We start from the raw sequence: 24,570 nt of genomic DNA on the forward strand, positions 1-24,570 counted from the left end.
TGTCTGGACCACTACCTTAATGTTCGGGGGGGGGGGGGGTGTTAGAGAATTTTTTCCTTTTTATTTGTATATGGAATTGTATATTCTACCATTTAAATGACACACGATGTAGAAATATTCTAATATAAAATTTTTAAATATTAAATATAATCTAAATTTAATTAAAAATATATTAGAATAATGATGCATTAAATTCTTAGATCTATAAAACTTAAGTTGTACAAAATTAAAAGGTCAACCAAATATGAAATGTCTTTGGTTTTATATGTATTATATATTATAGATTATAAATAAGTAACATTTCAATGTTGAGAATGACAATCCATTGGCTTATCGCCTTGACAATACAGTGGCCACTTTAAGAAGCACATAAACAATTAAAAATGCATGTCACTCACGGAAGAACTAAGGAGCTCCATTAACTGATAAGATATGATATGGTTTTCCAAATATGATGTCAAATTTTTTTTTTTTTTTTTTTTTAATGCTCTAATCTACTAGAAAAAGGGTTGGCTGAATTACTAATTAGTCGGACTAATTAGTAATTACAAATAAATTTGAAATTAAAGAGAGAACGCTAAAAATATTCTATCTTGAAAGAAAAAATTTGCAGGATTTTTCTCTCATTCTTGAGTGATGATTAGAACGAATCAACGAAATGAGTAAATCATAAAGGAGTGGAATCAAAATATAAAGAAATACTAAGATTTGAAGGGAAATTGTTAATCAAATTCTATCTCAATTAAATTTGATTAACACTTTGCATAAATATGGTAACAAATAAATTTAGAGTTGAAAGATATAATTTTTAATTTTTCCCATTTTTGAATAGTTAATAAAGGGAGCTGAATAGCCAACAGAAAATAGCAAGGTGGGATGACTGAGAAATTAAATAAAAAAGGATGCCTTAATTAAGGTATTAAGGGAGGGAGAGAGAGATTTGTCTTTATATATATATATATATATATATTAGGTGGCAGACCCATATTTTTAGGAGTTTGATTAGAAGAATTACAATTAATGGTCATAAAATAAAATTTAAACTTGACATAATTAGCCGACGCCCATCATTTATAAGGTAGTTTTTTTTTTTTTTTTTTCATTAACCCATTATTTTAGCAGTTATTTTTTTTCTTAATTATGAATTATTTTTAGAAATATTTTAATTTAGAATTTAGGAGTCCAATCATTGTGTTCTTAAATAAAATTTCATTTCCTTATAAAGTGAGAACCTTCGATGTAAAGTTAATGCACAACCTAAGTCATTTCAACTTTCACTTATATATAAGCTGTGGTGTATTTTTGAACACATAATCAAAGAGTGGGAGAATGTATACTAGAAACTTTTTTGATGTACCAATTGTATTTTGTTTCTTATTGACCTAGCTCATTTTCATGCTTACTTATCTTGGAGCCAATGGCTTTAGCATCAAGCTCATCCCAAGACACTCTATTGATTCAATGCTCTTTCCAAAAAATCTAAGCCTACTAGAAAAACACTTCAGAATTGCTAAGCTTTCTAAAGCTCGAGCTCTGCATTTCGAATCCATGGGTTTTGTAGATGCGATCAACTCAACAAAGCAAGGCATTGAAGCGCTACAACCTAAGATAGAGTATTCCTTGGGAAATTTTTATATAGCTCAAATGAACATTGGCACACCACCATACTCTGCATTATTGCTATTGGATACTGGTACCAATAATACATGGGTTCAAAGCTGCTAAGTGCGCCATATGTTTCCCCTTAAAATATGAAGGTTTCGATTACCGTTAAGTCTGAAACATACTATGCTGCAGCTTGTAAACATCCCCTTTGTGTTCCCAAAATATGTAAAAATAACATGTGCCTTTATGAGTCCGTATATATTAATCGATTCAGTTCCACTAAGGGTATTCTTTCGATTGACACATTCACATTCCCTTCCAATGAGGAATCTGTAAGCTTCCCAGATTTAGTTTTTGGTATGGGCTATGAAAATCAAAATATTAAATTTAGTCAAAAAATGGGAGGTGAGAATGTAATAGCAGGAATTTTGGGTATGGGATCAGGAAGACGATCAATCCTAAGCCAACAACAGTCGGTGACCAACCTACGTTTCTCATATTGCCTTCCTTCATGGAACAATGAAGCGGGAACCTACACATATTTACGTTTTGGCGATGATGCACAAATTAGTGGAAATACTCAAACAATGGTACAATCGATACCAATGTTACCCAATGTAAATAGATACTTTGTGACAGCGTTGAGTATTTTCATGAATGAAGTGCTGCTTCCAATAGATGTAACTGTGTTTCGATTGAGAGCTGATCGTACTTATGGATTTGTTATTGATTCAGGAAGTGGAGCAACTTTTCTTGTTCCGCAAGCATATAACGTTATCAAAGAAGAGATGATTAAATACTTCTTGGCATATAACTGGCATCCCATGGAGATATCAGGCCTAGTACCATATGACCTTTGTTATAATGTCATACCAAGTGGAGATCAAAAATTACCAACATTAAAAATTCGTTTTATTGGAGCAGACCTTGATCTAGATTCTAAACGAATCTTCGAGGTAATTGACAATATGTTGTGCATGATTATCATGCCTATTGAGCGAGGACCAAGTCTTCTAGGGGCGTTTCAACAAGTAGATTATCGATTCTTGTTTGATGTTAAAGCCTCTTTATTGTCGTTTGTCCCTGAGAAATGTCAATTTAATTAGAAGGAAAAAAAAATTGAATAAAAAAACTCAGGAAAGTTTAGTAGACATTGTAATTTCATTTTTCTTTGTAAGGGGTGGGGCTATTATCTTAAGTGTCAAATTTTTAGCAATGTTATTAATTTTGGTTTTATTCCGACTGGAATATCTTGTACCGGCATGCAATTTGGTATAGTAATACCACTTGTTCCACCTCGAGCCAAATTCCAGCCAATTTCGAGGCGTTCCGGCCATTCTAGTCAATTTCGGCCGCTATCAGTTTTTAGCTTAAAAAAAGAAAAAAGAAAAACACTTTACAAACCCATCAATCTCAGGTCACCACCATGTCTGGTTGCCGGTTTCCTGAATGAACTCAACCCTCTTCTTATTCTCCGCTTTGTATCCACCGATGAGTGGTGTTTACTTTTTTATTTTATGTTGTCCTCTAGAGTCTAGCTTTGTTGTCCTCTTTTATTTGATTTCAAGTTTCAACTTTCATTGGTTATAAAAAAAAAAAAGGTTTCAACTTTCATTTGCTTCCTCTAGTGTGAGCCACGTGAAGGAAAGTAAAAAAAAAAAAAAAAAATCCACAATAATTGTCAGACCTATTAATTTTATTTCCTCTCAATAAGTTTCTATTTTTATTTTCCCTATTATCCAGGTACAATGGTACATGTTAATTTTATTTATTCTAAAAAAAAAGATATTATTATATATACTGTTATTTAAGAGGTTTCTTTTATTTGAAATTCTCAAATTTTAAATTTACAAGTTTGTAAAACTTAAATGGTAGGGTTACACATGTAAAAAAAAGCCACATTCAAACCCACGTTAAAATTTTCCCTTAAAAAAACCCGCATTCAAATTTATCAAAAAAAAAAATACCACTTTCAAATCTATAACAAAAGTGTTGGACAACTACTTTGCTAAAAAAAAAAACTGAAAGTTAAAAACAAATCTAAAAAATTTCAAATACAATGTCCTAACCCAACCCGTTTAGATTCTTTAAAAAAAAAAGAATGTTATCTTTGATTAACCTCTGAGCGCACGCTCAAGTGTGTGCTAAGAGACTTTTCTATTTGTTTGGGTAAAGATTAATGATTCACATTTATTATAATTTGGGATAATAACATTTTTCGATTACAAAAATATCTAGGGGTGTGATGAGTGTTAGGGATGGCAATAGAGCGGGGTCGAAGAATGGGGTCTTCGTCCCCGCCCTGCATGGTTTTGTTTTGCCCCATCCCCGCCCCGCCTCGCATAACGGGAAATACTTTCTCACCCCATCCCCGCTCCTTGGGGCCCCGCGAAGCCCCGTCCCGTCCCGTAAAACTCTACTTTTTGTTAATTTGCCCTACAACTAGTACAATTTTTTTAATGAAACTTATTTCATTAATAAAAATATACTTAAAATTACAAATTTATCCCATCAAATCAAATCAATTTTTAGAAAAAATTGAATAATATATCCAAGTGTTTAACAAGACAATCATAAAAATAAAATAAAAATTTCATATTATAACACATAACAAAATAAAGACAGAGAATCACATTGGGTAGAATAAAATATGCTAATATTAATATGTTTGTTTAAATAGTAGGGTTTTAGGGTATGCAAAATTTACAATTATAACCCTTAATAATGTGGGGCGGGGCGGGGACGGGGAGGGGCGGGTTTAAAAAGTCTAAACCCATCCTTGCCCCGTCTCGTGGTGCGGGGCTAAAATCTTGCCCCATCCCCGTCCCACTGCCTTTGCGGGATGGGGAAAACCCACGCAGGGCAAAGCGGGGAGGGGTGGGTTAAGCGGGGCGGGAAAAAATTGCCATCCCTAATGAGTGTTATTTGTGGGTGAAATAATTTTACTTTACACCTAAATTTTTTTGTGATTGATAAATGTAGTAATCCCAAAATGAATATACTCACACACAAACTAATGATTAAAATATTATTTTGAAATTCAGTTTTTTGGTTCTAGCTTCATCATATCACTCCCGGCTATATTAATAATTGACAAATGTGAAATACCACTAAACAAATGCAAAAAACCCAAATTTAGATGAACGAAAATTTATAGAGTTAATATCATTCATTTTTTGTTTTTCTACTAATTTGATAGCTAATTGTTTAATTTTAGAAATAGTAATATAAAAAGATTTAGAATAGCAAGTAGCAATCTAGAGAACCAATAAAAACATGAAAGCGAAAAAAGATTATAGAAATTCACAGGTCTATTTACAAAATTTAACTATTGGAACCTGATATCCTTTAAAAATAAAAAAAAAAAAAGAAAAAAGAAAAACTTAAAGAGACACACTTCTCTGCAAATTGCTTGATCTCCACAGCCTGTGAGTTGCTGCCCCAAAATAGAGACCCATGAGAGAGTTAGAGAAAATCAATTTTATGCTTCTCTATATATATTTAAAAAAAAAAAAAAATACATGAACGTCAAAGGGAATTTAGAGGCTACATTTGATAGTTAATTGTTTAATTTTAGAAATAATAAAATAATTAGATTTAGAATTTGTATACCAAAATTAAAACTTGAAGTTTCTACTTAATGCATGTGTTATTAATCTTTTTCTTCATTGGGGAAATTTTGCAGTAACTTTTTCTCAGCCACGTTTGAAACTCATGTTGTTCTCCATTGACATAAGCACAACATAGAACAAACTCATAAAGTCAACAGTATTTGCTTATTAGCGATATTCTACCCACCCATATATTTCATGGCGTATGACGAAAAATATAAGTGTTACACATTCATATTGACAAATACAGGCATGATTAGGCAATTAATTTCACAAAACAAAGAATCAATTAGGAGTTGTGTATGATTGTAGCTAGGCGGTTTTAACTGCTTCTCTTTCCCGAACCCACGTAATCAAGCAACACCAAACCAAGATGCTTTGGCCTTTATGAAATCCACTAAATAAGTCACTTTGCATTTATAGAAGAAAAAAAAATGGTTAAAACGGTTTTTTTTTGGAACATTGAAATGTATACCTGGTTTAGAAAGTATTGACCTTTGAAAAAAGAAAAGAAAAAAGCAGCCTCTGAGCTCACGTGTGCTCAAAGGCTAGTTCTTTATAAAGATGCATTTTCCCAACTTTTTTAGGAAGCCTAACAATTTATTTATGCCATAAACCAATTGATATTCTAAAAAATTTTAACTTTATAAACTTTTCTTGATGAATCATGTGTATAAAAATTAAATGAATAGAGATGGAGCAAGTTGATTTTGAAGGCTAAATCTCTTACTATTGATGATGCTGAAATTTCAAATTATAGGTCTATATCCAATGAAACAGGAAGTCAAACTAAGAGTTTAAGAAAGATTACCAAATGTCTTCGAATTTAGAATCATTCTTGTTTGTAAGTCACACAGGCAGCGGTGCCTGGATTTTGGATTCCAATGAGAAAGAAATAGTTCATACTATTGGCCTAGACGGCAAAAAATGCTAACTTGGCTGACTACAACCAGTATGGTGGAAGAATTAATAAAACAGCATCTGCAGGGCATATATTTCATGCATAAAAGTTTAGATAGTTCACAAATATGTTCTACTGAGGTTATAGAAGTCACCAAACTGTGACATAATAGACTGAAGTGCTCACTAAATTCATTAGGAAACAAAGATAAATATGAGTATTTAAATTTAATTTAATTTCCAGTTTCATTCCTTACGTTAAAATGTACAAAAGTTCAAATATAACCATCTGACAAAAATCGAAATGATCAAATCCAATCAATATAATAGGTACAGAAATCTAAACAACGTAACAAGGAGGAAACAAATGATAGAAATCCACAGGTCTATTCAAATCCAATCAAAATTTACCTGTTTATGCTTATCCACACGTCAAATTCAATGAAATCTAGAGGCTAGACAAAATTTGCTGAATAGTCCCTGTAGACATCAAAATTTTATGATGCATTCATAGACATCTGATTGATCATGATCGTGTATTTTTTTTTATTAAATTAAGTTATAATTGATGATGTGGACAGTCAGCAAATGAATTTGAGTCACGTGGCAACATCAAATGAAGAAGGTCAAGTGGCAACTTCAGAAGAAAAGACTCATATGGAATGTTCTCATAAAATGCAAGACCAAAATTAAAGTCAAATTTGTATTTAAATTTAAAATTTGTAATTAACTCTCAATAAATGTTGAGAAAAAAAAATTCTAAATCAAAGACCATTGAGTTGCTTATAAATAGAGGCTTCTCATATGAAAAAAGGGGGAAAACTTAGAGTGAAAAACCCTACTGACACTTTGCCAAAATAGAGGATCATCTCTAAGTCCAAAAGAGTGCCCTTGCTCCCTCAAAATCAAGGCTCATTTCTACTTCTTCAAATCAAAGTAGAGATTTTCCTTCAATTAAGTTCGAGATCAAGCCAACGGCCCTCAACTTCAAATCAAAACTCAAGTATATCCAATCACACATCCAACTTGGAGACATCAAAGTACGATTCAAGATCAAATTTCATAGCCCTTCAGATCGTAAAGTTACTTGGAGATTAAATCAGAGGAGTTTTATTGTATTCTTTCTTTGTAAAGAGTTATACAGAGAATTGTACTCACATATATACAAATCAATAAAATTGATAATTTGTATGCCTATTTCGTGATTGTGTGATTCTTCTTTTACGAAAATTGTATGTACAGTACCATTTTAGAAATTTTTTGGTGAATAGCATGCTACTGAGGTTAATTAGTTAAGTAAACTGTTTTTGGAACTTGAGTTTGACAAACTCAAGTTCCAAGCAATATGCACCAATACTAATTGGAACTCGAGTTTGTCGAACTCGAGTTCCAACCCAAACTTGAGTTTGACAAACTCAAGTTCCAAAAACAGTCTACTTAACTAATTAACTTTGTCCATATGCTACTTTCCTAAATTTTTTTTTTCTTCTAAAAATATGCTATTTGGCAAATTTTGCCCTATAGGCTACATTGAAAGAGAGGATCGAACTCTCATTCTCTTGGATGGTTTTCATTCTTGGGTCAGAGAATATCGGGTATCATCACTATTATTAATAATGCCTATAGCAAAACAACTACACCAAAACACAATAAGACCTAGAAATTAATATAGTCGAACTGTAAAAAGGAGAGTTTCTAATTGAAATAGTGACCTTTTATGATTCTTCGTCTCACATCTAGGTCCATTGTCGCTCCCAGTAAAATCCATGAACATCGTTCTCTACTTGTAGCTACATTATAACCTTACATAATGTATTTTTGACATTTTTTGAAACCATAACTAATTTTCTGAACTATCTTAATATACATACATACATACATATATATATATATATATATATACACACACATAAACACACATATATGTTTGAGTTGGGCCCTTACATCAACAGAATGTCATTGTGGTGAAAGCCCATTAATGATTCAGACCCACCTGAAGAGACAGTATGCAAAGCAGGTCAGCAAGCCCAGGTTCTTATTTGTTGATTATATAGTGAAAAAAAAAGATGGTAATATTAGAAGCACCTATCTTTTATGGATGTCCAAATCCATAATTGGTTAGATTATGCGGACAAATTCTTTGATCAAATAGGTTTGTCAAATGCTAAGAAGATTAGGTTTGCCAAGATGAAATTAATAAGTAGAGCAAGGGAATATTGGTACAGTATTTGAGAATATTGTCTAGGAAGGCGTAAGCTTGTCATAACTAATTGGGATGAAATGAAACAAAAACTTAGAGAGAAATATGTTCCCCAATCCTATCAAGAGAAATATTTGTCCCAATCCTATTAGAGTGACCTTTTTTTGTTCCCAGAGCTACGTTCATCCATCACTGAAAATACCTACTAAAAGACTTCCAAGACTTATCCACAAAGATCAAGTCTCACTTCTTCTAACCCAAAAATGGTTGGTACCAAAATGTTGAAATAGAGGTACAAGTGCCAACATATGATGCTTCAACATTAACGAAGCAATAGCCTATTGTAGAGCCTAAACAACAAGAAGAGAGAGCTCAACAAAGAGCAAAGACTTATGGCCTGTTTGAAAGTTTGAATAATGAGGGGAAGTAGAGTAGAGGGAGGGGTTTGGAAGTTTTTTAAGGAATGAGGAGAGGAGTTTGGAGGGGTTTCAACTACATCTAAACCCTCATTTTTAATTCCCCCAAATTGGAGAGATTTGGAGGGAGAGTAGAGTAGATAAATTATTAACTAGATATATTTTCCAATTTATCCTTTTTAAATTAATAATAGACCAATGTTGCAAGTCTATTTTCAAATAGGGATAAATTTGTTTATTTTAATCATTTCCTCCTCTCCATCTTAATTTTTAAAACATCTAAACAAGGAGAAGGGCTAATTACTCCCTTCCCCTTACTAATTTTAAAAACATCCAAACAAGGTGGAGGGAAACCATTTCCCTTTACTTCCCTCTACTCTTCTCTCTTTCTAAACTTCCAAACAGGCCATTAGAGAGTGCACATAATGTGAAAGTTGAATTTGATGAAAGCGCTACTGTTCAGCCTCCATGGTACTTGGTACATGAAATGAAGATAAACATCCTGAAGAAGTAGGAAAGGTTGATACCAGGGTCAGCCCATAGACTTAGTCGTTTGGTCCTCAATGGCTAATCGAATTAGTACTTGAAAATGGGTTAGGCCGATAAATGCTCAGGCCAACAGCCCACGAGTTTGGTCTATCTATGTGGCTGACTAAATAAACATTTGGGAGCAATTTTAGCTGGGCCCACGGAATCAACTCCAAAACCCATTGTCATGGGAACGAGATAACAAGTCCATTTAAAGGAATCAGTCAATTCATTTTCATTTTAAGCGCCATATTATCCCTGCATTTTAATTAAATACAAAATATATTTTTCCTTCCGAGTACTTCTGAGACTGAATACCAAATAATTAAAGAAAATGTGAAGGAATGTCAGGGCATTGATTTAAGAACTATTTTTAGAAACATTTTATGAAAAAATAAAAAAATAATTAATTTTATTGACAACTTTTTATATTTTTCATGAAAATGACATTAAATTTTTTTTAATATGGTTTATTAATAATTTTTCTAAGAACATCTGTTAACATAATCCATAATTAAATAAACAAATGCATTTCCAGTTGTGAAATTAAAGAGTTGGCTTTTGTCCCATGGATGTACTGCTGAAAGATGTTCTGAAAAATCATTTCTCATTTTCCACAATTTTGTGAAAAGAATATAAAAAAAAGAACAATAAAGCAAAGGGATTACAAGGGCATCCAAAACAAAGAAACAAGGACTGAAGCAACCTTAAAACGACATCAAATACAACTTTAACATTATGTTTCACCATAATTAACTTAAGATACATTTCAAAATTCGAATGGGTGAACATAAATATTCTCAAACATCCATATGAACTTTGATTTTCAGACCCAATCAGTAGTGAGTAAAATAGATGAATCACCAAGATTTCAATTAAAACAAAATTAAGCAGTCTGATCAATGGAAAACACCTCTGTGGGAAAAAGAAGAAAACTGAAACTTTACTCCAATGCTCTAGCTAATCAATGGAGACCGATTTCAAATTCTGAGAGCAATTTGGAAACATCACCTTCTATTTGTACCCAAAAGCCCATCTTTTGTCCAGTCCTGAATAACTTCCTCTAGAGAACATTGTTGTGAGAAAGCCTTGGGGTGCAGTTCTTCCTTGCAATCATTTCCTCAATGTAACAATATTTTCTACTAGGGGCACTGAATCCTAGCAATAGCAGATATCAAAATAAGAAATTAGTAGAAACCAAAGGAACTTGATTTGAATAGAATTGAACTAATGCTTTACATTTCTTTTTAACCAATTGTTTCTTGCTTGACAGCTAGCCATTTTTATTTTATTTGTTATGAACAGGCATTCAATCCAAAAGCTTTTTTATTGTTAAAATGAATTCCTGGACCGCACCTACAAAATTCCAAATTTATATGATTTTTATGATGTCAAACAAAGGCTGGATTATATGGTATGTTAAGCGCAATAATAATTCAAGACCACATCAAAGAAGAAAGGAAATCACGTTGTGTAATTTCAAAACTACTATCAAAATAAGGCTTAAGGATGTCTTAAGTTTAAAGATCCATCTTAATGGAACAACCAATATTTTCTCCAGGACCACAACTAGTCAGCTACTCAGTATATGAAACATAAAATTGGTAAAATCCATTTATTATTCCTATAATGTTGAATCAACAACCTATGCTTTTGATCCATCAACCCTATTGCTTTGTTTTCATATATGCATCCGTACTTTTCAGGGATAAACAAAAACCCAAAGCTGCAGAAATTATAAATTAACTTTCCAACCTGTTATATAACCTCGATAAATATTTTTCTTAATAGTTGTTGTGAATACGAAATTTCAAACATATATAGGCTTTATGAATATTGTTATTTTAATAGGTAAAAGATTTATAGAAAATGCTTCAAACTAATAGTAAACCTGTTTCATTAGCTAAGTAACTATTACTACCTTGCAATATTCTGATATGAACAAAATACTGATGCATTATAACTTATAAGGTAGTGGTAGATCACCCGAACAAGCAGTTGCCCTAAAGCTGAAGCTATCCTCAAAAAGGTACTAGTAGAAGATGAAACTTGTAACATTTGTAGTATCTTGTGTGCAAATTGAAGATTTCTTGTATTTTGATAGACTAAATCTGCCAGTGGAGAGATAACAAAGAGGATTCTTAATCTTACTTTTAGGAAAGCTATTACATATTTACAATATAAGGATGGACATAAGTAAGACTCATTTTTTGCTCGTAGATTCATAAGCAGTACCAGCTTCTTTTTTGAAAAAACACCAACTCTTGTCTGGTTTAGAATTCTTACCTTGTGTCATATCTGCATACAGAATCAAATCATTGAGAAACTTAACAGAATTTTAACAAAAGAAAACAAGAGAAAGTTGGGTATTTGATTAACAGAAAATGATTGAATCTTAAAGGAGTTGTATGAACCTTTAGAGTGTATGATCTTTCAAAAAAAAATTCAAATATCAAGGATAATTAAGTAGTCTTATAGCAGTCCCCACCTATTTCCACTTGGCATCATTTTGAAAAGTAAGGAAAATAACATACTACAAAGTTTCCAATGCCATGTTTCATGCCCGTTTACAGAAATACACGCCTGAGTAATTTTGGTTTCACTAATTCCAATTATTTTAACTTTTATGTTTCAATTCATCCATTTTTTATACTTAAATTCATAATGTATAATCCATCTGAAATCGAGTGCATTTCTAAACTCTGTATTTCAAGCTGTGCTTTTAATCCAATGAACCTACAGAACAATCATTTAAGAAAGCATAGAGATTTCTGCAGAAAAATCTTCTACAAATCAAACAAAACCTGGTAGAAACTTATACATAGAAAAAGAATTCAACGAAATACCTGATTGTTTTTTTGAAAATGATCCAGCAACAGTGTTACTCCAATTCCAATATGAGCAAGTGTGGCTTTCCAATCTGTTTACGCACTTAAACCAATAAACAAACTAAGTATATCACTTTACCAACCTGATTTTGAGATACTTATCTGCAGTGATGATTAGAATTATAAGAAGGGCAGTTAACAGAGACGAGAGGAGGTTTGTTTCCAGTTAGCGATTAAAATAGAGTTGAGAAGTTGAAGTTCTACATAAATTAGTATAGGCAGATGGAGCTTGTCAATGGTTAGGATTGCTGTAGTGTAGCGATTAAAAAGGAAAAACCCTTCTTTTGGTGGAGTTTAAATTGAATTTGTTGTATGAGTGTACGACTGACCGGATACTTTGAATTAGAATTTAGAAAGCACGGACATGGACATGGTACAACATGGTGACATGCGCAATTTCTAAAAATTAAAACATGAAACAGCGGGTATGACATGATACGACACAGATATAACACAGGTATGACATCCTAAATAAAGTGTTCGTGCTTCCTAAATTAGAATGCAAATAACAATAATACAGAAATAATTAATGTTTAAATGAATACCTTCATTAAACATTTGTCTTCAAACATGAAAAATCAAATGAAAATAGAAACAAAATATATTTAATGGAATGGTAATATGTTAAGCTATATGATTAACAGTTTAACAACAATTATACAGGGAGAAAGAGATGTACTTTGACAACTCTTTTTTTGTTATTTTATAATTAAAATACCACTTATGTGGCAGATGTGAGGCTATGCTTAACTAGCCGAAGACCCATGCTATGCACGGGATTAATTATAATATTTAAAACTATAAATTAAAAAAAAAAGCAATAAAACAACTTTACTATCTTGCCATTGGTGGGCATGACACAGTTATCACGATGCATGCATTATAAATGGCTTAATCAAGGATCATTGTCTAATATCATTTGCTGAGAGTCATTCAAAAAATCATTTTCTAAGTGGTACCTACCATCAGTCAATGTTAAATAACCTTTTATGAATCAGTAAACAAGACAAATTAAATACAGTGATTTGTCACTGCCAATAAAATTGTGGGGGAGGGGTTGAGACTGGAGAGAGAGACATCCATGGGCTGAACAGAGCAATTAACTTGCAAAGATCGATTCACATAGGTCTGATGCAACCAAAGCTCATTCTAGATGATGTAAAGAAGGCTATGCAAGAAAATAACAACTCAGTAAAATCCATTACAACACACATTTTTGTGCAGGAATAAATTGAAAGAGAATTAACTAGAAACATACAACATTTAAATATTGTCCAATCTTTGAAAGAGAAATCACTAGGTGGATTCATAATGTATTGCTGTCAGTGCTCGATTCCTTCAGCCACAGTCCATTCTCATCACATGGGCAGGAAGTTATAGCAGTGCGCTCATCCTTCTCCAAGACAATCAAATCTGGGAATGATGGCGAAAGTTCTTCTTCCCAGTCCATCTTAAATTCTTCTAAGTACTTCAAACGTAAATTCTCAACCTTCCACTTCTCGTTTTCCTTTGTCTCGCCTAAATTTTTGAGTTTTCCTCCTCTGATGTAAAGTTTCTTTAGGCTCTGCAGTTTTCCAGGTATCAGCCAACCAGGTAGTTCTTCGTGAGGAAAGCACTGAAATACAAGTTTCTCCAGTTTTGATAGAGGCTCTGGTGTCTCAGGATCTTTCAGTGTTGATAATCTGCGTAACACTGTTTTTTTTAGTTTTGCTGCTCCACGGAGTTGCCTTGTATTATCTCCTTTGTCATCTGAGTTCCCAGTGCCGCCATTTTCTTCCTTCATCATACTCCATGCTATTGCTAGCTTCTGAAGCGCCTCCAACTTGCTTAAGGCCTGTAGCTCTTCTTTTGTAGGGAAAGCCTTGCTGCTTGTATTGATGCTCAACTTGCCCAACTTCCTCAATCCTATCAAATCTTCAAGAGTGCATAGGCTTCCTCTCTTTGAATTACCAATAAGAAACCCCTTGAGGACTTGGAGTTTTGAGAGATGTGCTAGCCCCTTGGGCAAGCCATCTAGCAAGTAACATTCTGATATATCTAAGTGTGTCAGCTGCTTGAGTAAAGCTATTTTGTCCGGAAGTGCCTCCAGATTGTGACAGGCTTTGAGATCTAAGATCCTCAAAGTTGTTAGCTTGCCTACAGAATCGGGAAGTTCAGTAATTCCAGAGATTCCTTGTACGCTCAAAAGCCTTAAACGTATCATATTCCTCAACCCTTTCAAAAACTCAGTGCTCGCTACTTCAATGTGATACTTACCTGAACTTTGCCACCTTCCCAAATAAAGAACTTTGACATTTTTCATCTTTGAAAACCAATCAAATTTCAGAAAGGGAAAAGGATCATTGACATTGAAAATAGTTTGCAGTTTTTCCAGCTGTAAATTAGTTTTTGCTAACTGCTCTGGAGTTCCATCCTCAGCCTTCAGTAAATAATTTCTGCTACACCGTGTAAAATTTTCAGTTAGAATTCCATTAAAATCATAATCAAAGAACCCAGCCTCCGTGGCAAGAATAATAACCAAATAACGCATCCGTGACCGCATCTTATACCTGTTCGCCACCAGTTTGTGCCTTTCTTTAACAGCCTCAATAAAGCCCTTCGAAATGAGTTCCTTGAGAATCTCATCAGCAATTTCTTCATCAGTCTTTTCTCCAGTATCTGGAGGATCCACTAAACACTCTCCGACCCACCAATTTATCAGAAGCCTCTTCTTTACCACCACATTCTCTGGAACTATAGCAAAGCACAACAAGCAGTGCTTCAACTTGATATCAAGATCCTCAAAAGCTTCCTTAAATTCAGTGAAAACTGAACTATAAAGAAACTTATGTCCCAGGTGTAAGCCAGGCAATTTATCAACTCCACTACTGAGATCCTTCTTCCATAAATATCGATGAACATCAGAACTTGTGGAAGACATGCTGTGCAGCACCAACGGAATGTTGAACCTCAAATTCATCACATGGTTCTCGAGTGCATTAACCTTGTCTTGAACTTGCTCGGTCATTAAGGAACCTCTAGGATCTCGCTGAAGCACATCGAAGGACTCACTAAGGCTGCCTTCGAAGTTCTTGATTGGTTCACGAACAAGTTGCTCAAGTTGGTGGAAGGCTTCATTGATTTGATTGAGATCTTCGCCTAACTTATTGCGCAAATGTTCATCATTAGGGGAATGACTGCTGTTGTTGTTGTTCAAATTACTAATGCCAATATTTCTGTGCAGCTCCAACAGAATGTTGAACCTGAAATTCATCACATGGTTCTCGAGTGCATTAACCTTGGCTTGAACTTGCTCGGTCATTAAGGAAACTCTAGGATCTCGCTGAAGCTCATTGAAGAAGTCACTAAGGCTGCTTTCGAAGTTCTTGATTGGTTCACGAACAAGTTGCTCAAGTTGGTGGAAGGCTTCATTGATTTGATTGAGATCCTCGCCTAACTTATTGCGCAAATGTACATCATTAGGGGAACGACTGCTGCTGTTGTTGTTCAAATTACTAATGCCAATATTTCTGTCAGTTAGGATGTTACTGTCGCTGCACTGCTTTATAAAGCGCTTGACTTCAAAGAAACGAACAAGCAAGGTGGCAAAGGCATTAGGGATTTTGTTGATGGTTTCATCAGGATTGGCTCGTGAAAAGAGTTCCTCATATGAAGACATCGCTAAGTGAACAAAGTGAAATGCCCAGATCTATTCCTGAATATATGTGCACATTTAACAAGCAAACATCATATAATCATCATATAGATCTTCTTCGCAATCACAGTTGCACGGATCGGGAGCATATCAACTTCAATTGAAAGAATATGAAATCAAATATCCGTGCAAATGAACCACGATGTTGGTCTATGAAAATAAAACCCACAAATTAGAAAAAGAAAAACAGAGGCAAATGACACAACGAAATGCAAGGTATGATTTCTACTCAATCTTACATTTCATCAAATAGATGGCACTCAAAGAAGACTTTCCTTACCTTACTACTTCAGTTGCATTATACAGAAACGGAGACAAATAAATAAATAATTAAATTACCGAGGAGTGAGGATGCTACACCGGTCGAATGGGTTTTCACCAACCCATGCTCCGAAGGTCTCCGGCTACGTGGATTGAATACTCACTACCCACTTTGCCACCAACCGCCACCACCACTAATCACTCTGGGTCAAGTCAATGGATGGATCATATTTTCATATCCATTCCCTCTCACATCAATTTTTACGATTCTCTTTTTTTAACTTTAAATTTTTAACTTTTTTTCAAATTTTTATTCAATGATTGAAATTGAATAAAAAATTTAAAATTTTTACTATTTTTAAACTTTCAATCTCATCCATGTATTCCCATCAACAAAAAGAAGAAAAAAAATCTCATCCATGTATTGCTTTTGCATCATTTCCAAAACCTCAAAAAAAAAAAAAAAAAAAAAAAAATCATATCTCCATGGGCACGTTATAATTCATCCAATAATTGTGAAAAGTGAAAGTACAATTATCCCTCGTTAAGTAATAAATAATGCTACAAATACAAACTATTCTATAATATTTTTACAAACTACTAATATGAAAAATTCTCTCTAGTTCTAATATGGGTCCATAACTAATATTACATTTTTACTTACAATAACTATTTGGAATGAAAAAAATTAAAACCACGCCAACAATTTATAAAAATATTATAAAATAATTTATGTCTGTAGTATTACTCTTAACCAATATATTGTGAAGAGAGAAATTAAACCTCCAGGATGTGATCCTTCCAACTCCTCTCAACTAATGGCATTATTATCCCAACTGTTTTTCCTCTCACCCCACTTAAAATTTAGACGAAACTACATTGTTGTCTCTAAAGTTTATATATTGAGCGTTTTTGGTTCCTCAAGTTTCAAATAAGTTCTATTAGTCCCTATGGTTTTAAAAATGGGCGTTATTGATCATTTTGTTAACTTCCGTTAGTTTCATTGCCTATGTGTTTAAAGGAACAATGATGTAACATTTTTTAAGGACAAAGTTTAGTTATAAAATTGGTTATAGCCTAAACCTATAATCTTACTCAATAAAATAAATATTACTACATATTTGAAAATCTAACTGTGGAATTACGTGTTCTTTACACTTTTAATACAAATGTCAAATTTTGTGTCAATCAGATATTATTTACTATATGATCTATAAACTTATACTTTATGCATAATTTTGATAAATAAAAACTTGTAATTTAAACAATTTATTGATGACATAACTATTGATCTTTAATTTTCTAGAATTTTTGCAAGCATGGAGAATATAAGAAGAAGATGTAATCTAATGGTAAATTTGTCAAAATTCACTTCTAATAAAAAGATATTGAGTAAAGTTGTAGCCTTAAGTTATAATCAATTTTGTAACTAAACTTTGTCATTTTTTTAATAAGTTGGCAAATACTAGAGATAGCACATCAGTTTTTAAAAAACTAAATTGCAAAATCAAATTTATTTATATAAATTCATTTTAGTTTAAAAAATAAACAGAAAAAAAGATCATAGATTAAAATAAAATAAAAAATTATCTTAACCAAAATCGATTTTGGGACAGCATCCATATTGGTTTTTATTAGCATATTATGTCTACACAAAAGGAAGATGAGTAGCACTTGTTAATGAGAAAGCAAAATGGATGGTGCACTTTATAATCTTGAATAATTATCAGTGTCTATCCTCGATTTTCTTGGTTTCTTCCCATTGTCATCCTTATGCCTTTAGGTGCCCATATCGTCTAAACAATTCAAAAAAGTATAAGGCAGCTGATAAGATTCAAGATTAATGTTGGCAGTGCTTAGTCTTTTGGACGATGAGATTGGGGATTTTTGCGAATTGATTGTTTAGGTTTTAATCCTTTTCTTTTCAATTATATTTTCTGTTTTGTTTTTAAAACTAAAATGAATTAATATAAATAAATATGATGTGGCAATTTTGTTTTTTAATAACTAATGTGGCATTTGCCATGTCATTAAAAAATAGCTACATCATTATTCATTTAATAGAGGGAATAATAGTGCTATTTTTTAAACTTTAGAGACCAAGTCTATTTGGATACTGCTTATTTGCTGAAAATTAAAAACTTATTACTGAAAATACTATAGTAAAATATTTTTTAAAAGGCAAAATACCGTTCACGCATATTTGATCCGTGAACAATGCTATAGGACCAGCCAAAAAACATAGTTGCAGCTTCAATGCAGACACGTTGCTAAACAAGTGCACACTAAAACTTAGGCGAAAAACACATTTTAGTCCCTACATTTATTTTTACCGCTTTTAGTCCCTATCCTGAAAAACACTTCCCGTTTTGGTCTTTGCCATTACTCATTTAATAGAAATATCCTACGTGACAAACGATCCAACAGTAAATGCTGACGTATCTATTAAAAAAATATTTGCATTTTTAAAAATGCCACATCAGCAATTTAATTTTTGAAAAAAGCCACATCAAATAAAAATAACATAAAAATTTCTAACCTAATTATTTTTTAAAAAAAGAAAAGAAATTAGTTAAATTATTATTTTTTTCCTTTTTTTTTTGGAAGAACATGAAGAACGTGTTCTTCATTTTTCTTCCCCAACTAAGCTTGCCTAGAAAATTAAAAATTAAAAATTTACTTTTCTTTTCTTGCATTTTCTTAGCAACCAAAAACATAAAATCACTCAGATTTACAAAATAAAAAGATATGCCCATAAAAATTTACAAAACACAAACATTCAACAAGATTTTCTTATGCTTTGAAACCAAACACAAAAAACGCAAAACTCAAACCCAGATTTTCGGCCTCCATGCACAACCAAACCCAGCGAAACCTGAATAAGATCTTAGAGAAAGCGTACACCTGATTCCACTCTGGATTCGAAATCTTCTCCAAATGAGTAGTCGATTTGGATTTAGACAACATACACCACAAACCCATAAATCAACATACAACACAAACCCAGAAATCAAACCACCCACTGCTGAGCAATTCAAACCCAAACCTAATACCTAACTCACCAAACACCTAAACAAAAAATCACCAAACACCCAAACAAAACCCAAAGGCACGACCACCACCACCAAAACCCGGCTACCAACGAAACCCAACTACCAAAAAGACCGTCACGAAACCCAACCACCAAACAGACCTAGCAAGCACCAAATCTCACCACCAAACTAATCCAACAAGCACCGAAACCCACCACCAAATGGATCCAGCAAACACCGAAAAAAACCCACCACCAAAGTCGGCCACCGATTCAACTCTACAATCGAAACCCACCATCGAAACGCCACCCCTAAAACACAACAACCACCGATTCAATCCAACCAAAACTTAGTCAAATGAGAAGAGATAGATGAGTGAAACATGCTGTGAATAGAGAAAGAGGAATGGGAAACGTAGAAGAGAGATATAGTGGGAGAGATGGAGAATTATGAATAGAGAAAGAGGAATGGGAAACATGCTTTTGGCACGTTCTTCCAAAAAAAGAGGAAAAAAAATTAATTTAACTAATTTCTTTTCTTTAAAAAAAAAAATAATTACGTTAGAAATTTTTATATTATTTTTATCTGATGTGGCTTTTTTCAAAAATTAAATTGCTAACGTGGCATTTTTAAAAATCCAAATATTTTTTTAATATTATTTTAATAGACACATCAGTATTTACTGTTGGACCGTTTGCCACGTAAGATATTTCTGTTAAACGAATAACGGCAGGGACCAAAACGGGAAGCGTTTTTCAGGATAAAGACTAAAAGCGGTAAAAATAAAATATATGGACTAAAATGGGAATTGCCTGAAAATGTAGGGACTAAAATGTGCTTTTCACCTAAAATTTACTTAGTACCCATTTGTTTCAGAGTTTGAAGCCCAAAAGTTGCGTTTTCAAGAAAGTCAGCCCAAAAATAGTGTTTGGTAAGTATAAAACGCAACTTTTTGGAAAAGTTGCATTTTATATTTGTGAAGAGAACGCGCGTTTGAGTTATGGAGCTCTGATAGTCCATTTTGTTAAAAGTTCGTGGGCATTTAATATATCCGTTGGGCCTGAGTTGGCAATTACGTAATTGCCCTTCAATAAAGGGCAAGGTGTCTTCAAAGTCTCACACGCACAGTGCCTCATTCCTTTCATTTCATCTCTCTGCTCTGCTCAAGCCAGCTCCACGCCTCTCATCTCTTCTCTCAGCTCTACCCTCTCCATGTTGCTACAAGCCTCTCCTTATGCGTAAGTCTCTCTTTTCTTTTGTCACCCGTTGAAAATCTTCTTCCTCTTCTTCTTCTTTCTTTGTCTTCTTCAACGGGCCTTCCTTTATATATATTTTTTAATTTTATTTATCTAATCTAATATGAGAAATACATTTTGAAGGTAGATTTTTGATTAACAAAACACCAAGCAACACCGATTTGCTACCAAAAACTACTAGGTACCAACACTGATCTGAGATATATATATATATATATATTTTTTTTTACCTATCAAAAAAAAAAAATTCAGATCTTGCATGCTTTGTTCTTGCTAAAGATCTATTTGTTCTCTTGCCGGGTACTGAAAAAAATTTGTGGGTACATGCTTCGTAATTTTTTTTTTTTTTTATTTTATTTTGTGGATGCTCTGTCTTAAGTTATGCGATATCTGATTTGGGTGTTTTAGCATGATTTGGGTATTTTAGAAATATAAAGAATGAGAAAGAAAGAAGAATTTTAAGAAGAAATATAAATATTTTTCATGCTGGTTGTTGTGGTTCGTTGAGTATGTGACATTTTGGAATATTGGGCTTGTTTGGTTGCTGCATGGTGAGGTGCTGCAAGGTGTGCGTGCTCTGCTGATGTGGGGTGTGTTTGCTGCTGATGGGGCATGCGTGTGCAGCTACACACGCATGCCCCATCAGCAGCAGACACACCTCACATTAGCAGAGCACGCACACCCTGCAGCACACTATACAAGTTTCTGTGTTTTAATGTTTATTATTAGTTATTTAATTATCTGGGTTTTTAAGGTTGTGGTTGAAAATCTTTTGCTTGATATGAATTTTCAAGTTTTAGTTATGTTATGGGGTTATATTTATTTTTATGTTTTCTAGTACTGATTGGTAGCTTGAGTTTTTTGGGTTGGTTTTGTGGTTTTTGTTGATTATTAGTTATGTGATTTTCTAGGTTTTGAATGCTTTGGTGTAAGAATTTATTGCTTAGTTTAAGAATTGAGGTTTAAGCTATACAATGTTTTTTTTTTTTTTTTGGTACTGAATGGTTACTCTTGTAGGTTTGGTAAAGAAACCCAATTTAAATGAAATGGATTGTTATGGTTTGGCATAACTTTAGCCTAGAATTATGGAGGAGATAAGATTGGGTTTCAGACAAAGGTTTTAGTGTGTTCTTCCCACCTTGATGAAGTTTGCATATACCAGTTTGGTTTCCCGTGTTCTCCTCTGGCCATATATATTTTCAGTTAATCTAGTTGAAGTCCACCCTAGGTAGTGATCATTATTTGTTAATTTAAGGCTTCTAGTTTGGTTTCCCGTTTTATAGTCTCTTATCTTCTACTTGGGGAGAACTCATCAAAAACCATTTATAAAACCATTATAAGACCACCTATGCTTTATGGGATTGAATGTTGAGTTATTAAGAGTAGTCTATTGCAATGAACCTGACTGCTTTTGAGGCCAATGTCCTCAATTATGGCAGCAATTTTCTAGCTATGTCTACTGACTAGTGAATGTACAAACGGTGCTCTTGTGAGTTGTGACCTGATGAGATTCCTCTCTAGCCCTTTCTATTTTAATGCTTAGACTAGGTAGCAATTTTTTTTTTTTTTTGGTGGATTTATTAGATCATGTTTGTAACTAATTCACTAGATTGGAATATTATGAATTCTATTTTTTGCATTTCTTATGGTTACTTAACTCTATAGATGGGTAAAAACACCACTTCCAACTCCGAGGCAAACAAAACAAGAGCAATATGGGGATATCCAAGTTGAACAACTACTTTTTGTAACCTTTGTGTGGAAGAGATTGAAGCTGGGAATAAGGGAATCTTTGTTGCCTTAAGTGCCAAAGGTTGGAGCAATTTGGTAATCAAATTTTGTGATGAGACCGGTCTAAACTATGATAAGTAGGGGTGTCCACAGAACCCGTCCACCCGCCCAACCCGCCGGACCCGCCCGAACCCGAACCGTCACCACCCGAACCGACCAATCCGACGGTCAGCGGCAGGTCGCCACCCACAGAACCCGATCCCTTCGGGTTGGCCAGCGGGTTTCCTCCCTAAAAACCCGAGCCACCCGACCCGACCATAAAATCAACAAAATCCGGTGAGATTGAAAGGTTTTTCAACAAAGAGCTACTTGAAATCCACTAGATCCGGCGATATTTTTTATTTTCCGACGAAGATCTACTTGAAATCCACCAGATCCAGCGAGATCCGGTGAGATCTACTCCAGATTCGACATATCCAGCCAAATATCGGCCAGATCTAGACCGATCCGGCGAAATATCGGCACCGGCGGCGAAATATCGGAACTGGCGGCGAAACCCGAAACCGAACCGACACCAACCCGAAACCCGACGGACCCAAACCGGATGACCCGACCATTAAAACGGGTCGGTTTCGGTTTCGATTTTTACCCACCCGAAAAATTCGGGTCGGTTCCAGGTCAGGCACAAACCCGACCCGTGGACACCCCTAATGATAAGGAACAATTAAAATGTAGGTGGGATGTATTAAAAACAGATTGGAGAGTGTGGGAAAAATTGAAGGGTCTTGACACAAATTTAGGTTGGGATGCAGTGAAGGGAACAATTGATGCTAGTGATGATTGGTGGGACATGAAGTTGAAGGTGAGTTGAATATTTTATTAATATGTAGCTAGTTTGAAATATTTATGTATATTATTGTAATATGAGTGAAATGACAATTACATTTTGTAGGAAGTACCCAAAACTTCAAAATTTTGACATAAAAGTCTACAGAATTTACAACAACTTGATAGAATGTTTAGGGATGTTGCAGCAACTGGAGCAGAACTCATGTAGTACAATTTAAACTTGGATTATTGGTGTATATTTTATCACTTTTTTACATTTTCATTTTGTGCTTCATGATGTTTAGGGATGTTGATAGAATGTTTAGGGATGTTGCAGCAACTGGAGCAGAACTCATGTAGTACAATTTAAACTTGGATTATTGGTGTATATTTTATCACTTTTTTACATTTTCATTTTGTGCTTCATGATGATGAAAATTATTTAGATTTAATTAATATTGATAAGAAGTCATTAATGGTAATAATAAATAATTATGATACTAAAAAAGAAAAATTGCCTAAACATTATTAAAATAATACCAATAATATATTATTATTATTATTTATTTATTTTTTATAGTAAGTATATGGAGTAGTTGATTTAAGTATAAAATAAACTCCCTTATATATACATTGTTTGTTTTTTTGGTAATTTACCTTTTAAACTGCAATTTTTATAAGTTCTAGCCAAACACTCAGTTTTTTCAAAAGGCATTTTTTAACAGCTTTTACCAAACACAACTTTTTGAAAAAACACTTTTTCATTATGTACTTTTTAAAAACTCAACTTTTTCAAAATGTCCCATTTTAAAAAATTGAACCAAACTCAAACTCAACTCACCCTTAAACTCGAGACTTGAGAGACCAAAAGCAATTAGCAGCTAATCTACATATGCCTAAAATTTAACTCAACTTAAAAAACCAAACCAAGTTAAAAAAGCAAACCAACTCAAGTTAAAAAAAAGCAAGAAAATCGGTTGAAGCAAAATCAAAACAAACACACAGCCACTTTCTATATTTGAAATTCATAGTTTCAGTCAAACCCATGGCGAAAATGGGTAATTACCCATAAGGATGAAACTATTCAGTTAGTTGGCCCGGTTTTGAAAGTTATTGGCAAACTAGCAACTCGAGCCTCAGAGGCTCGATTTTGGGCCCCTAAATCGAGCCTCTGAGGCTCGGTTTAGGTGCTTTGACCACGTCTGATGTGGCAGAGCTGCCATCTGGCATTGACATGGAAATCGAGTCTCTTAGACTTGATTTCCACGTGTATTCCAACCGGAAATCGAGTCTTAGAGACTCGGTTTCCAATTGGGGTTTTTCAAAATTAACGTCTTCGTCTATTGTGTCTCACTTTCTCTCACACTCACGCTCACACCCTCTCACTCTCACACAAACCAGAGCGCTCTCACTCTCTCACCCTCAGTCTTACATTTTCATTTCCCACACTCACAAAACTCTCTCATTTCTCTCTATCTCTCACAAAACTCTCTCATTTCCCACACACACACAGAACCCCGCCGGCGTCGACGAGCAGAGCCCAGCCCAGCCCAGCGACGATGCCGACGAGGCTGAGCCCAGCCATCGGCTCCTCTCCTCATCGATCTCTTCTCCTCATCG

General features: G+C 33.9%; 2 protein-coding genes across 5 annotated transcripts; one reads left to right on the forward strand and one right to left on the reverse strand.

The window, feature by feature from the left end:
- The first annotated feature begins 658 nt into the window (after nt 1-658).
- LOC126716976 (aspartyl protease AED1-like) lies at nt 659-2,740 on the forward strand. Its single transcript, XM_050418052.1, has one exon. The coding sequence runs from the start codon at nt 1,752-1,754 to the stop codon at nt 2,709-2,711; it is 960 nt and encodes a 319-aa protein (XP_050274009.1). The 5' UTR covers nt 659-1,751; the 3' UTR covers nt 2,712-2,740.
- A 7,217-nt stretch (nt 2,741-9,957) lies between these two features.
- Nucleotides 9,958-16,332, reverse strand: LOC126716977 (disease resistance RPP13-like protein 4). 4 transcript variants are annotated; one of them, XM_050418057.1, is made up of 5 exons: nt 16,182-16,332; nt 14,698-15,842; nt 11,496-14,583; nt 11,182-11,371; nt 9,958-10,418 (listed from the first exon to the last, which is right to left on the reverse strand). In XM_050418057.1, exons 2-3 carry the CDS (start codon nt 15,804-15,806, stop codon nt 13,455-13,457), a joined length of 2,238 nt encoding a protein of 745 aa, XP_050274014.1. In that variant the 5' UTR covers nt 15,807-15,842; nt 16,182-16,332; the 3' UTR covers nt 9,958-10,418; nt 11,182-11,371; nt 11,496-13,454. The 4 variants fall into 4 exon arrangements, with proteins under 4 accessions (XP_050274014.1, XP_050274011.1, XP_050274012.1 ...); XM_050418054.1 differs by having other exon boundaries at nt 11,496-14,586; XM_050418055.1 differs by having other exon boundaries at nt 11,496-14,586; nt 14,698-15,992; nt 16,182-16,325.
- Nucleotides 16,333-24,570: the final 8,238 nt, after the last annotated feature.

This window comes from Quercus robur, chromosome 3, assembly GCF_932294415.1.
Source record: "Quercus robur chromosome 3, dhQueRobu3.1, whole genome shotgun sequence".
Lineage (NCBI taxonomy): Eukaryota > Viridiplantae > Streptophyta > Magnoliopsida > Fagales > Fagaceae > Quercus > Quercus robur.

Coding starts and splice junctions, on each gene's coding strand:
- LOC126716976 (XM_050418052.1), top strand. CDS start 1,752: ATGAAGGTTTCGATTACCGTTAAGTCTGAAACATACTATGCTGCAGCT.
- LOC126716977 (XM_050418054.1), bottom strand. CDS start 15,806: ATGTCTTCATATGAGGAACTCTTTTCACGAGCCAATCCTGATGAAACC. Junction 14,587..14,697: donor CACAAACTGGTGGCGAACAG/GTATAAGATGCG, acceptor TACACGGTGTAG/CAGAAATTATTTACTGAAGG.